Source organism: Physeter macrocephalus, chromosome 4 (assembly GCF_002837175.3).
Source record: "Physeter macrocephalus isolate SW-GA chromosome 4, ASM283717v5, whole genome shotgun sequence".
NCBI lineage: Eukaryota > Metazoa > Chordata > Mammalia > Artiodactyla > Physeteridae > Physeter > Physeter macrocephalus.
This window is the reverse complement of record NC_041217.1, coordinates 127,070,518-127,085,702: the sequence shown is the minus strand read 5'-3', so window position 1 is coordinate 127,085,702 and position 15,185 is coordinate 127,070,518. Positions and strand designations below refer to the sequence as shown.

Sequence of the window (15,185 nt, the reverse complement as noted above, 5' to 3'; positions counted from 1 at the left end):
TGGGCCTGCGCGTCCGGAGCCTGTGCTCCGCAACGGGAGAGGCCGCAGCAGAGGGAGGCCCGCATACCACAAAAAAAAAAAAAAAAAAAACAGTTTAGACAACACTTATCAGCATCCTTAGCTTAGCTGGGCCTGGGGCAAGGACGAGGGGCCAGGAGTCTTTTCCATTCACTTCCTCCTGCCCAGAGGCACAGGGTTTTCTCTGTCCTCAACAACCTATAGCAGGCACAACAGAACCACAGGGGTCTTGCTGAGACTTGGTGCCCACGACCACTCGTTCCTAACTGACCAGAAGCAGTTTCAAGGCCCTGATGTGTTTTTTGCCTCAGCTCTTGATATGTTTGACTTCTGGAGGCTGAACCATAGGAACTTACTTTCAACCTGCCTTTATCATTGCTTATCACACCCTTCTGTCTCCATGACCTCTAATTTTCTCTTTTTATAACATATGCTTAACTTTAAAAAGGAAGATAATTCTTCTTTTGCAGGGTAGATTTTAATGAAATAGTTTATACTGTATCTAACAGAGTGCCTAGCACATAACAGAGGCTCAAAAAATTCTACTATTATTGCATTATATAGGCTATTCTGAAAGTGAAATGTCAGTAAGTTACTGAGCCACTTGGGCCTCAGTTTCTTCATCATGTGAGAAGTGAGCAGATGCTTTTCACACTCTAGCCTGATTCTTTTTGCCATTGAGGCCAACATTTTCAAAAGACAAGGGGGGAGTGGCCTGTGGACAGGCCGCAGAGTAACACTGACGACCCTCATAGGAATACAAAACTCCTTAATTCACCAAGACTGCACTCTCTAGTGTAAATACCATGGTTATTATCATTTAAATTCCAGGATCATCTTATAAGTGAGGTGACTTTTTATGATTTAGATACTCTTAGATGAACTGTTGTGAATGCTAAAAAAGCATTGTAATTTTAGTATCACCCTTTTCTCCTCAGTTGGAGATAAAGACCGTGTTTACAGATATTTGTTTACACATTTGTTTACAAATGTTTGCTTACACATATTTAACTAAGTAATTTCTGAGAACCTACTGTTCAAGTAAATTCAAAAGAAAATCAATGTACTCGGCTCCTTGATTGCATTAACCGACTAATTCATAGGAAATGGTGGCGATGTAGAAAGGGCTATTAAATTCGGGTTAATAAATAATTCAGTGTTTAAAGCAACCAGTTATCATCATGATTGGTTAATATTACTGGGTAATATTACTGGGTATAAATCACTGAGATTTATAGCAATACAATAATGCCTCCCTATGGTTATTAATCTATTGACATAATATCATTCAGGACTGCAATTATACTAAAACTATACTATTGTTAATAATATAATCTACAGATTGTCAAAGATGGAGATAGAAATCAGATGACAATTTGCTAAGATGCTTTTTTGTGTGGTTTATGTTTGTTACAAAATGCTACTCAATCATTTTTTCTTCCCAATTGAATAGTGATAATACCCAAAATGATGCCAATACCAAGGAATTCTGGGTAAACATGCCAAATTTGATGATTCATCTAAAGAAAGTGTCGGAACAAAAACCCCAGGCTACATATTATAATGTGGATATGCTCAAATATCAGGTAAGCCTATTTATATGGTCAAGGTGTCTCTTTCACATTACAAATGTATATTCTAACATACCTAACATTAAATAAAAGTAGATAAAGTAACATTTCTTTCAATATTATTTAAAAGCTACAATTTATAAGAAAATAGAAACCTTAAAAGACTATTTGGAGGCTATATAGTGTCAAGAATATTCATACATATTCTTATTAGTTGAAACCTGCAAGTAAAATATTTCATTCAAATTTAGGGAAACATGCCAAAAAATGAATTTTCAGAAAACTACATCAATTAAGATTACAAATATTGACAAAATAGTTCACTGTAATTTCGTTAAGAATATTACCGCACTAAAATCTCTTACTTTAAATGATTAAATGTAAGTAATTTGGTGTTTTTTCATAACGTGATAGTCTATGAAATAAATTCTGATGAAACTTATGTTAAGAAATAATTTAATGAGAATATTTGGTACAACACATTACAGGATATGAGAACTTTCTTTTTGTGTTTAGGATTTCCCTTTACCCCAAAATATTACTGATTTAATAAATAAGCCTGTTTCAAAGCAGGATTCTATAGAGCTTGAGTATCCCACTGATTCCTAGCCATTTGATCTCTTTTGAAAGTTGTACTTTAATAGAAATCAGTGCATCTCAAACGTGAGTGTACTTTACAATCACCAGGGAGGTTATAAACAAATGCTGATTCTGAACTGGTGCTAATTATAGACAGACACAGATATAAATATAGATAGATATCTATATAAAAATCTATTTATAGATAAATAAAGATGGAGGTGGGGAGGGGGGAGGGGAGAGGGATAAAGATAGAGACAGAGACAGAGACAGAGATATCTACTGGGCCCTGACACTCCCAGAGATTTTTATTTAATTGGTTCAGGATGTGACGTAGGTGTATATATTTTTACAAGACCTCCAAATTATTATAATGCACCCTGTGGATTGAAAACCACATGTTCTAAGGGAACCATTGAACGTGAAGCATCTATGTAATTGTACATTTCACAAAAATACAAATGAATATAATGTTTTTCTAGTAAGAATAATATCATCGAAGCTTTGGACATTATAACAAAATGTAGAAAGTAGACAGAATTCACCTATTGCAATATAAGCTTGGTGTAAAGTACTATAATGAAGGCAAGAGACTGAATTCTGGAATTAAGTCAGCTTCCTACTGTCCGCTGACCTTGGGCACTTAATGTCCCTGAGCCTCAGTTTCCTCATCTGCAAATTAGGAAAAAATGATTCCTACCTAGGTATTTTATAGGCTGTGAGGAGCTCACACCCTAACACATTTCAAAGTACTTTGTGAAATGTAAGTAGCCCTAGGCCTGCCATTTTGTTTTAAAGGTGCTCTGAGGAATCCCTTTTGTTGTGGTTTAGTTGTGTTGTTGTTATTGTTTTTCAACAATGCAAGGGATTGGTTGGGAGACATAATTAGCATTTTGTGGGATCAAATCACATCATGTTTACTTTCTGGCCACCAGTAGCACCCTCCCAGTAACTGGGACAATCACATATCCATAAAGCACCTCCCCAGGTAGAGGAACTACTAAGAAGTTGAGAACTCCTGCCGAGGACAGAGTATAGAAATGGGTGGGGAGAGTGAGTCCGCTCTGCTTTTGAGCTATCTTAAATAACAGACTTCTAAATAAAAGTGCATTTGCAGAGGATTGGGCTGCTAAAAATATTTAAAGTTTAAAAACTTTATTATAAGGCTTATCATAGAGATTATTATAAAGTTTTAAAGCTTTTATTATAATGGTCATCAAACTTAAATTATGTCATCAAAAGCCATGTCTGTCATTTTATAAAAGAATCCATGTCTGGGTTTCTTTCTGCAGCAACCATGCCTGACTTTTAAGTGCAGCCTGCCTTCAGGACCCTTCCACGTGGTGTCCATATGTGCAGGCATTACTAGGCCAATAAAGAGCTGTTTATATTCTTTAAAATCAGAAAAACTCATACTCCATGAATAAAACTGCAAGGGCACAGACACCACCCACACGGCCCCCGCAGTGCGCGTGTACTTATAAAAGGTACATAGAAATAATAACCTTGCAAATTCTTCACTGTGGGCCCAGGATTCTAGTTGATATTATTGTCTTATAACTTTTTATTGTTTCTTCAAACCTGACTTTTCCTTAGTCAGATTCACCTTTGTCTAACTCACTGGTTTGTGAAGAGCAAATATAAGAATATTAGTAGGTAACATGTATTAAAATGTTAACCCCTTAATGTATATGAGGCACTAGGCCGAGTGTTTCATCTAAAACATCTTCTTCAATCTTCCTAACATCTCTAGGCATAAATATTATTATCATTTCTGGGACTTCCCTGGCAGTCCAGTGGTTAAGAGTCTGCCCTTCCAGTGCAGGGGGCGTGAGTACGGTAAGGGAACTAAGATCCCGTATGCTGCATGGTACAGCCAAAAACTTTTTTAAAAATTAAAAAATATATATTATCATTCCCATTTGGCAGATGAGGAAATAACTGAGGCACAGAGAAGTTTTTAGTGACTGGTCAAAGATCACTCAGCTTGGAAGTGACAATCAGAACTCACACCCAGATATAGCTGAAAAAACCAAAGACACTAATTTGAAAAGATACATGTTCACAGGAGCATTATTTACAATTTGCCAAGATATGGAAGCAACCTAAGTGTCCATCAATAGACGAATGGTTAAAGAAGATGTGGGGTACATGTATACAATAGAATACTACTCAGCCATAAAAAAGAATGAAAGTTTTCCATTTGGAGCAACATGGATGGACTTGGAGGGCATTATGCTAAGTGAAATAAGTCAGACAGAGAAGGACAAATACTGTATGATACCACTTATATGTGGAATCAAAAAATTCAACAAACTAGTGAATATAACAAAAAAGAAGCAGACTCACAGATATACAGAACAAACTAGTGGTTACTAGTGGGGAGAGGGAAAGGGGAAGGGGCAATAGTAAGGGATTAAGAGGTACAAACTATTAGGTATAAAATAAGGTACAAGGATATATTGTACAACATGGGGAATATAGCCAATACTTTATAATAACTATAAATGGAGTATAACCTTTAAAAATTATGAATCACTATATTGTGCACCTGTAACTTATATAATATTGTATAGCAACTCTATTTCAATTTAAAAAAAGAAAGAAAGGGAAAGAAAGAAAGGAAGGAAGGAAGGAAGAAAGAAAGAGAGAGAGAGAGAGAAAGAAAGAAAGAAAGAAAGAAAGAAAGAAAGAAAGAAAGAAAGAAAAACAGAAAGAGAGAGAGAAAGAAAGAAAGAAAAAGGAAAACAGACCTCACACCCAGGATTGTCTGCCTTCTTGGCCTCAGCTCCTAACCAGTGTGCTACCAGCTCCCTATCTGACATAAAGTGCATTGTAAACTCTAAAGTTCTATAGAAACTTTAATAATTGATTTTATGTTTTTAATCTGTAAGAGTTCACCTGAAGCACCCAGCTCTCACTCGTATGGTGCCCTTCATGGTGATTTTTTTACAGAGTGCTTATTTGTGAGCAGCACACACAACATGATGACTTTTGGATATCTAAGAATACTCCATTGGGAGATAATAATAGCTTCTGGGTTTGTTCCAGATTAATATTCAAGCCTTAAATGTTCTCTTTCCTGTCTTTGGCAAGGTGTCAGCCCAAGGCATTCAGTCCACACCTCTGAACCTGGCAGTGAACTGGCGATGTGAGCCGGCAAGCACCGACCTGCGCATAGATTACAAATACAATACGGATGCAATGACAACAGCTGTGGCCCTCAACAATGTGCAGTTCCTGGTCCCCATAGATGGAGGGGTAACCAAGCTCCAGGCTGTGCTCCCACCAGCAGTCTGGTAAGGAGCCATTAGTCCCCTTCCTCTTCACCAAAGGGCTCCTGGGCAAAAGGGATCACAGACTTTTTAGCATTTGTGTTTCCTACAGGAAGCGATCACAGCAGGCCTGGGTGTCAGGGTTCAGGGCAGAAAACAGAAGCTTCTATAGCTAATTTCAAGCAGAAAATGATTTAACACAGGGATTTAGTTGTTCACACACAAAAAGAGGAACAAGCTTTAGACTGGATCTCCAAGAATATTTCCCAGAAGATTGCAGAACTGGTCCACCAGGGGAGCTGCTACCTCTGCTACAACCAGGAAGGAGAGAAATTAGAAGGTTGTCAATGGAGCCATTGAATTCAAGAACCCACCACCCTCATGAGAATCCAAGGATAAGAAAGCTCCTACTGGCACTGCCTAAACTGCTTCTCAACAACTACAAAACTGAGACTGGACTGGAGCACTGTTTAACAAGATCCCCACATCTCAGTTAGGCTGCTGACCAGCAGAAAACAGCCCAAAAAGCATCAGGAAAATGGCCTCTGCCTCCCTTCTATCCTCCAGATCTCAAGTAGTACCTATAATTGATGGACCCTAATCTGCATCTAGGACCTTAATTACAAGGGAGTCTGAGTTTCATTTTGCAGCCTCTGGACTATTAAAAGGCACACTAGAGAAGGTATGGGAACAGAAACAGAATAGACACTGAGTACCAATAGCAGATGTTAAAAAAAAGCCTTTTCTCCTAAGGAAAAATACTCCAGTTTTTCCATATGATTGTTAGAAGCAAAAAGTAGAACATTAAAAAAGAAAAAAAAAAGAATGTCAGCCATGTGACAGCTACAATTTAAATTACCTGAATTAATTGATCAACTAACACTTCCCATCTATTTATTCAGTAGATGTGTTAAAAAAAATTTAACTGCATTGTCCTCTAAATGTTTATCTCTCTGGCAGTGTTGTGACTAGTTACAATAAGGAAAGAGAAAGGAGAGTATTTATGTATGGATGAATGGATGGATGGATAGATAGATAGATAGATGGAAGGAGGGAGGGAAGGAGGAAGGGATAGATAGATAGATAGGTAGATAGATAGATAGATAGATAGATGGAAGGAGGGAGGGAAAGAAGAAGGGATGGATAGATAGATGATAGATAGATAGATATAGATAGATAATGCTTTAATTGTAGCTAAAATTTTTAAGATCATTTTTATCAATTAACACTATCTGGAAAAATATGACATCCATTAAGCAAAAACCCTTGCATATGAAAAAGTCTTTTACCTACTTTATTTTTAGGAATGCTGAACAGCACAGAATATTGTGGAAGATTCCTGATATTTCTCAGAAGTCAGAAAATGGAGGTAATGTAATCACAGGCTTATTTTATTTAATATATAAAGCTGAAATTACTTTGATATTAGAAAACTATTAACCAAAATACATTTAGCACTAAAAGTCAGCAAAATATTTCAGTTCACTTTGGTATATACTTATTTTAACCAATAAAAGAAAATAGTTCTTCAATGAATCCTCTGCTACCTCTTTTCTGCCCAAGACCCCACATCAAACAGACCATACTTTAAGCAGAGAAGAGCTTTTAATGAGGCATATTTCCATTCTGTATCAGATCTCACACTCCCTGATAGTTAGATATTTTTCACTTTCCTCTGATATTAATCATAAACTGGAAAATACATTGCCTTCCAAGCAGCATGCTTCCAAATTTTGAAGTACCATTTGGCTGAATTACATTTTTATCAGTGTGCAAAAAATGTCATGAATAATATTTAATGATAAATTTTATTCTGTTTATACTGAAACATATACTATTTTCTAGTAAGTTCGATTTTGCACATTAACTTTGAATACAATTTCCAAAGTTATATCCAGAATGTTGTGTTGACTGTTATCTTGTAATAATACTCTTTTTGTAGGAGTGGGCTCTTTATTGGCAAGATTTCAGTTATCTGAAGGCCCAAGCAAACCTTCCCCATTGGTTGTGCAGTTTACAAGTGAAGGAAGCACCCTTTCTGGCTGTGACATTGAACTTGTTGGAGCAGGGTATAGATTTTCACTCATCAAGAAAAGGTTTGCTGCAGGTAAGTGGGTATCTTGTGAGTTTCATTTGCAAACAATAATGTTGCCTTAGCTACTCTTCCTTAAGAAGGAATAAATAGGCCGTGATTCTCTGATCATCTTCCTCCACTTCTTCCCCACTCCCAACCCCCATTTCCCATCACAATCAGAAAGCAAACCAATTGTTGAATGAAGTAAAAATAGGACAATGAAACTGGGAATCAGAAATCAGGAAGGTCCTGGATACTTATCATGGCTCTGGCTATTTCTTATATGGGACTGACCTGTCATTCCCATTATATAGGTGTGTACACTGAGGTTAATGGGGGTAAATCCTACTTTTGTTACATTGGCAAGCAAGATAAATGCTAATTTTGAATTTATCTCTTACCTGAAAACTTTTTTTCTTCAGCAGGTCTTCATAGATTTTAGACTTGTCTAGGCTTAGCTGAGATCTAAGAGGATCCATCTTCACTTTAATAGCACTTTAAAGAGTCTAGACCAGAGATCAGAACTGGTTGCCTAGAGCTGAAATGTGATAATGAGACAGGTTTTTGGCACACACGAGAGTTTATTGGTGGGGATTCCCTAATATTAAGGTGATTATCTTTGTCAATGATTTGTTGGAATACATCCTGGTTTTTATGTCTGCCGTATTGATGTAATTATTAACTACACCCCTTTTGTTCTCAAAAATGGCCCAGGGTGGAAAGTAATTATATGGTTACTCTTTCTATAAGAAGTTGGATTCTTACATCCAGGAAAAATCTTCCAAGCTATTCTGGGCAAAACCCAAACCTCTGCAAAATATTCCTATATGGAAATGTGAAAAGGCAACTATCTGGTGTGGAAAGTTGAAAACTTAATAAACTTTATGTATTTTGTGTTAGTATTGTACCCTTCAATTACATAGTATTGGCTTCTAGGAGTAGGGCAGGAAGAATAGAAATGTTACCCACATAATAACCACATTATGGAACTAGCAGGTAACCTGTTGATATGTTGTTTTATTTTGCAGGAAAATACTTGGCAGATAACTAATAAAATCTTATGCAAGGATTTGGAGGATTCATATAATGGAGAACTACTGTATGAGAAACAGGTTTTAATTTTGGTTTGATGAAAACAAACCAAAATCTGCACTTGGGGTATATCTGCTGGAAATGTCAATGACTTTCAGCAATGATTTCCCTCACACAATACCATGATGACCAGTCCTACAGTATTTACTTCTAGGTGTAATATTGTTAATGGTTTTAAAATGTAATTATTGTATTTGTAAATTGTACTCATTCCAGTAAGGCAGTTATACTTGAGTTTTAGCATTTTACCATTCCTGAAATGGATGTAATTTAAACTGTGATATGTAAATTTAATAGTAGTACTGTTGAATGGCACAATGCTTACAGAGGTAGATTGCATTTTGTCAATATATAAAATTAAAATATAATATTGATAGCTGTCATAAGGGGGTGCCACACACAAAGAAAATTCAGTGGAACCAGAAAAAAAACTTCCTTTTCTTCAGTCCTTAGTATGTTTTACTCTAGTGCTAAATAAAAATTCTATCTTCAAATATTTAGTGGGTTAAAGTCAGAAACTATTTCAGAAAAAAAAAATTCTAAGGTACATGCGCATATTCAAAGAAAAGCATTAATTACCACTTTTTAAAAAGCTTTTTTTTCAAACTGCAAATTTCATAAAAATGCAAACTGTGTAAACAGGGCCTCTTATTTTTATAACTTGTGTAAAAAGGGAAAGCAATTCATATTTAAAGTTTATGAAATTATAATCAAGAGTAAAGAAGATGTCGAAGTCTTAACTACTTCCCCCTCTCTCCACAGTTTAGCAGATGTGGAGATTACTGAATAATCAGACTAAAACCAAAATTGTGATTTTAAAATTTCAAGAATTTCCATAGTTGAACTGGTTAACAACTTTTGCACAATAACTCTAAACAGAGAGTGCCTCCCATCCAGCATGGGGAATGGTACCAAGCATCTTCCTCTTTACCAATAGGAACCAAAACATTGAGTCTAAATATCCCAGAAGAAAAAGATTTTAGTCCCCTACTTAAATCCAGAAGGAGAATTTTAATTGTCATCATTTATATCATTTGGGAAGGAAAAAATAAGCTTTACAAATCAAATTCTAACCACATTATTGTGCAATAAATTTCCTTTTGGATAAGATTCATTGTATGTAACTATAAATCTTTGCCATTCTTGGGGAATCAAAAAGAGAGTTATCAAAAATGTATGTTATTATTTCACTGTTGCAAGGTATAATAAAAACTGTAATTACTCAGTCTGGCCTCATAATATGGGAATTCACGATGAAGAAGCTCTTCTTCAGGGGTCCCAGTTGTAAAACCCTCCTTCATTACAATCTGAAAACACGAATTTTCCTTTAAGTCATAGAACCTATTTTAAACATAAACTAATTCCTACTCTAGGTTATACTATTAAATAACTATAATTATTAAGTTGTTATATTCATCATTAGTTGATAAATTTTATTTTACATTCATTCATACTTGACAAAGAAACTTTAGCCCCTTTAAATTTTAGGATCAAATGAAATTTTGTAAGTCTTACGTTTAAAATGAGATTGTGACTGGCAATTGTTTATAGTGAAACTTTTAAAATTAATATTTGTACTTCTCAATCAGTGCTTGCTACCAAGAGTATGTTCAAAATGACCTGTTTTACCTTAGAAGAAATCTTACTGTTCAAACAACTCTCAATTGGCTCACCAAGCAGTCTCTGGTGTTGAAGTTTTTTGAACAAGTAAGTAATAAACTCACTTTAAGTAAAGATATTCAATTTGATTTTGTAACCAAAATAGTAAATGCAAACTTTTAAATCCCATGAAACACGGGGAAATTTCAGACACTGAAACCAATGGAGAGTAAGTAACAGAAAATTGAGAATTATCCAGGATATGAATATAAAAACGTGTTTTTAAGAAATCAATTCATGAGAAAACATATTGAATATTAACACAAAGCATATTAAAAGTGTATAAATATTATTGGTTCTCATGTCTTGCTCATTATATTTTATTTTATATCTTTCTAGAGTGAATTAGTAATTAAACACAAAGGTTTTCTTTTCATAGAATAATTTGGTTGATATATAATGTAATTTAAAACAGATTACAATGATCTCTAATATTATTCAAATGTCTCTAGGCACTAAATTTGAAACTATGAAGATATCCTATGATTCCATAATTGGTCTTTATGAAACAGAATGAAAGTCAGAGATTTCAAAATTATTAATTTTGAAATATTATTATTATTATTGAATACCAGAATCTTCATAGAGAATATATCCCTTCTTCTTTCAGAAAATAGGTCAAATAATAACACAATAAACTCATATCAGGCATTTAGATTTTGGTGGTTTTTTTTTAATCTTGTAGTTTATAATCTCCTGTTACTCCTGTACCCAAAGTACTGTACAATAAGAATTTCTGTTAGGAAAAATGATCCTAGACAATGAAATTATAAAAGAAACATTAAGTCAGATTCATTATCAATTCCTAAAACAAAATGGGCTAGTACATATTTAGATGTTCAATACCAAGGGTTCAAATAAAAAGAAAGGGTTCTCATTAACCAGAACACCAATTCCTGAGCATTATGATTAAAAAAAGATTCTGCTCTAACAAGATAAAAAGTATGAATGCTTTATTTTGCAACATGGGAAATATTTTTTTTCAAATAAATTCCATATTTTCATGTTATTTTTAAAAATAAATTTTTGTTAAGAATTAGTCTGAATCTTAGCATAATTGGAACATACAATTCCAAACAATTAAATTTTAAATTATTTTTAAAGCTCTATTCTTCTCTACACATACAGCCAAAATGAAAATTCACTGCATAGTATTTGGAAGTACATTTCACCTGTAAAGAAAGAATGTCCACATTTCAAATGGTTTCAAGTGAATAGAGAGGAACCATCCCCTCCAGAAAATCAAATTATAGCTGTTTTATTTTTGTTTTTATGTATTTTTACTGAATCTCAATCTGCAAAGTGTTTGAGGCCATAATTACTCATATTTCCATTTCCAAATATTCATTTCAAAGAAGCCTGGTAACTACATTAGCTCTACCACTAACTCTTGCTGTGTGACCTTGGACAAATCATAGCCCTCTTTAATTTCTCACCTTTAGAATGAGGAGTTGAGATTGACAGTGGTTTCCAAGCTTTTCTTAACAGCCAAACTTTTTTCTGCTAAAATTGCACATGGAATCCTGTTAGACAAAATAGCTCAGAGCAATGAAGGAGTTCCTCCAGCAGTTTAAATCTGGTCCTCCAGAGCACTGTTTAAATACCATAATAACACAGCCGTGATCTATAAAGCTTCTCACACCTCAGAAGTTCCATGGTTCTAGTTGACTCAGAGAGATCCACCTTTGGGGGCTTTAAAAAAAAACTTGTACAATCATAGTAATTGATATACAATAAAAATTGATATTCTCTTGAGTGCTTACCATGTACCAGTCACTATAGATGTTAGCTCACTTAATCTTTATATCAACCCCCAAATGGTAGATACACTTTTTAATTAGTATTTTACAAAAGGTGACATTGAGGCTTAAACAAATTGATAATTTGCCCAAAGTGACACAGCAGCTGGAAGTAATCCAGTTATCTTGACAGAAGTGGGAGCCCTTGACCTGTTTTACTTGTTCATTCTGGGAAATGAACTCTTCTGTTTTATTTTACTATACATATTCCACTTAAATACCCAGGTAAAAGGTGCTATGAAAAATTAACACCAAAATAAGGATAATTCCAAAAGCAAAATTGTTGGAAAAGAATATGTTTCTCAAAGCATGATTTGGGGACCACTTGTATTATCATTTATTTAACAAGGGAAATGATTTTGGCTTAGTTACCACTATATCCCCAGAGCCTAGAACATAGTGGGCGTCAATAAATTGATATTGAATAAATAAATCTGTAGGGGTGGGGTTTAAAAATATGTATTTTGACAAGCACCCAAAATTTGAGAATCACTGCCCTAGTAGATCTCTCAAATACTTCTTAGTTCTGACATTTCATCAGATTTTACACATTCAATTATCATTTGAATACCGTTTTTCTAGTGAGCTTATTTTTTCATTCAGTCCACTTAGCTTCCTACAATCTTGAAGAAAATAAAAGGTAGAGGGATTTTTCTAGGAAAATTTTTGTCAGTGTCTTAAAAGATTAAAAGAAGAAGTAGGTAGGTTGCAAGCTGTCATTCATTCCAAATAAAATGGCTCCCTTCCTGCAAGGGACACAGGCATCTAACTTGTGAGCTGACACTGTTTATTTTGTAGGCCTTTGAATTGGATGCTTTATAAGCACGGACTACTGTCATTCCAAAAGAGTTGCACCAATTGCTTTCATTTTTGCATTTTTTTTTTTCAAAATAATCACAGTCTGTCAGTTAAAGTTGAATGACACGGTAAAATGTGCCTATATCTATCTACTAAGGAGATGCGTTTGTGGTTTCTTGTTTTTTGTGGTTTTTTTTTTAACTTTCTTTTTTCCAAAATATTATGCATTTGAGCAAAATCCCATTCAATATAAATGTATTCATTTTGCTACATGGTTTTCTGGTCAGCAATTTTTTTTTAATGGAAGCATAATATTTTTATGGTATCAAAATTAGGGTGATCTCTAAATATCGCTTTAAAAGTTGTCAACATGATGTTTCCTTAAAATGAGTCAAATTAAATTGTTGATATGAATGAACAAGTCAATCTTTGTTACACTGATTAAAGAGACTGTTCTGATGACCCACCCCACCTCTTTTACTATGTGCACTTCTCTCTTCAGGCTTTATTGTATTTTCCTGCTCCTTCCATTTTTTTTTTTTTCATTCAGCAAACAGTAGTTAAATGCCATTTGTGAATCAAACATGGCTACCATTACATTACTTTTTGTCTGTGTAATGTATGGAGGAAAAATGAGATAGGAGTGCAATGTTTAGATCTCCAAATATTAAAAACAAAACCCACTAGCATTTCTATTTCTTTGATGTTCTGTAATCTTCTATAGGCTAGAGCTGCATTTAAAATATCTAACTGAATACCAAATATCCTTCTTGAAAAAGGATCAAATTTTAGGGTCTGTTGAGTTGACCATGGTCAGACCTCATGACTGTCCCCCATGTTTAATATCTGATGTCTATCCAAAATTAGTATTCCTAGGAGAGAAAGTCACCTCCTTTTTGACATTCACCATGGGTATAATAACTTATTCTCTAGGCTTAACTTCTAATGTTATTTTTCCTTTGATTTATAGTATTTCTAATCGTCTCCTTCTATCTCTAGTACAGTACATTGCCTGTTCTAAATACATCTTTAACCTTATAAGAAAAGATGTTTCAATGAAAAGCAAATATATTTTTATGTGTCCCTTAATTGGCAAAAGAAAATAAGTAAAGGGTAATTCTACTTCATTCGCTGTATTCCAGTGTTTTCCAAATCATGTTCAGGACTACTGCTTCTGGCAAATGTTCATTGTCGTCTGAGAATAAATGATCCTAGACCATAGTCCCAACCCACTCCTTAGACACTGATAATAAATGTTAGTGTTTTAATGAAGCTTAAGAAAGTTTTGGACCAGTAAAACACTTTTTTTTCTAAACACATCTTGAAGAAACTTTAGAAAAGTTTTCTTTTTAACACCGGTTTACAGATCTTTCAGCAATTTCAAATAATATAACCAGGAATGCTTTGGAAAGATGCTTCTGGGTTTTTGTTTCAACTCTAAGGAAAATTTCTGCCACTTTAAATGATTTAGTATCTACTTTAAATTTCATAAGTATATCTTAGTGAATTTAACTTTATCACCTAAAGTATTCAAAACAAAACAATAAAATTGTTTTACTATTTTAAATTTTTAAGCATTATTTTTAGGATCTGCACTTATGGCCATCACATCATGCTGCTATCTGTTGAAGATGGTCCAAATTTCTTTACAGAGTAGAATTATTACTAGTGAACAATCTTTGGTAATACTTTATCTAAACACTTGAAGAAATTGAATCATGATGGATTGATGCTGACTGCATTTTTACATAATCTTGTTAGAAATTATATGAAAAACATTTCAGTTAAACCTAAGAAAAATGCACTATTCAGTATAGATTTTGCAGGACTCTACACTCTATTAATGAGCATTACACTGTTCTTTTTTGCTTTGCTTTATTTTGCAAATCAATTGTTTTCACAAAAAATCAACAAAGTTCCTATAATAATTCCTGGGTAAACTGTCTGTTATCAGACAGAAAAGAGTAAAGCTGAATCACTTTACATTTCTCTAAATATAGTTCAATTTTTAATTCATTCAGAGTTTCTGAATCAGCTTGATGAATCATAAGCCACTTATCATTTTAAAACATTCCATTGAATGAGTATATCATGCAAATGTTAATTCCATCTCATTTGTTCAGTTGTATATTACTTCAATGACAGTTTCTTTTCTTTTCTTCTGGCAAAACAAATGTTAGTGTTATTCATACATCATTACTTTAAAATAGTTTTTAAAAATACACCAGATCGGGCTTCCCTGGTGGCGCAGTGGTTGAGAGTCCGCCTGCCGATGCAGGGGACACGGGTTCGTGCCCCCGTCCGGGAAGATCCCACATGC

The 15,185-nt window shown here is 34.3% G+C and overlaps 1 protein-coding gene across 10 annotated transcripts in view; it reads left to right on the top strand.

The window, feature by feature from the left end:
• Positions 1-9,676, top strand: part of SGIP1 (SH3GL interacting endocytic adaptor 1) — a 215,865-nt gene extending 206,189 nt beyond the window's left edge. For all 10 annotated transcript variants that reach the window (XM_028489286.2, XM_028489287.1, XM_028489292.1 and 7 more), the window contains 5 exons: positions 1,472-1,604; positions 5,265-5,467; positions 6,748-6,812; positions 7,386-7,550; positions 8,546-9,676. In XM_028489286.2, the coding sequence (XP_028345087.1) occupies positions 1,472-1,604; positions 5,265-5,467; positions 6,748-6,812; positions 7,386-7,550; positions 8,546-8,568 (589 nt within the window). In that variant the 3' untranslated portion in view covers positions 8,569-9,676. The remainder of the gene's footprint in view (positions 1-1,471; positions 1,605-5,264; positions 5,468-6,747; positions 6,813-7,385; positions 7,551-8,545) is intronic.
• Positions 9,677-15,185: the final 5,509 nt, after the last annotated feature.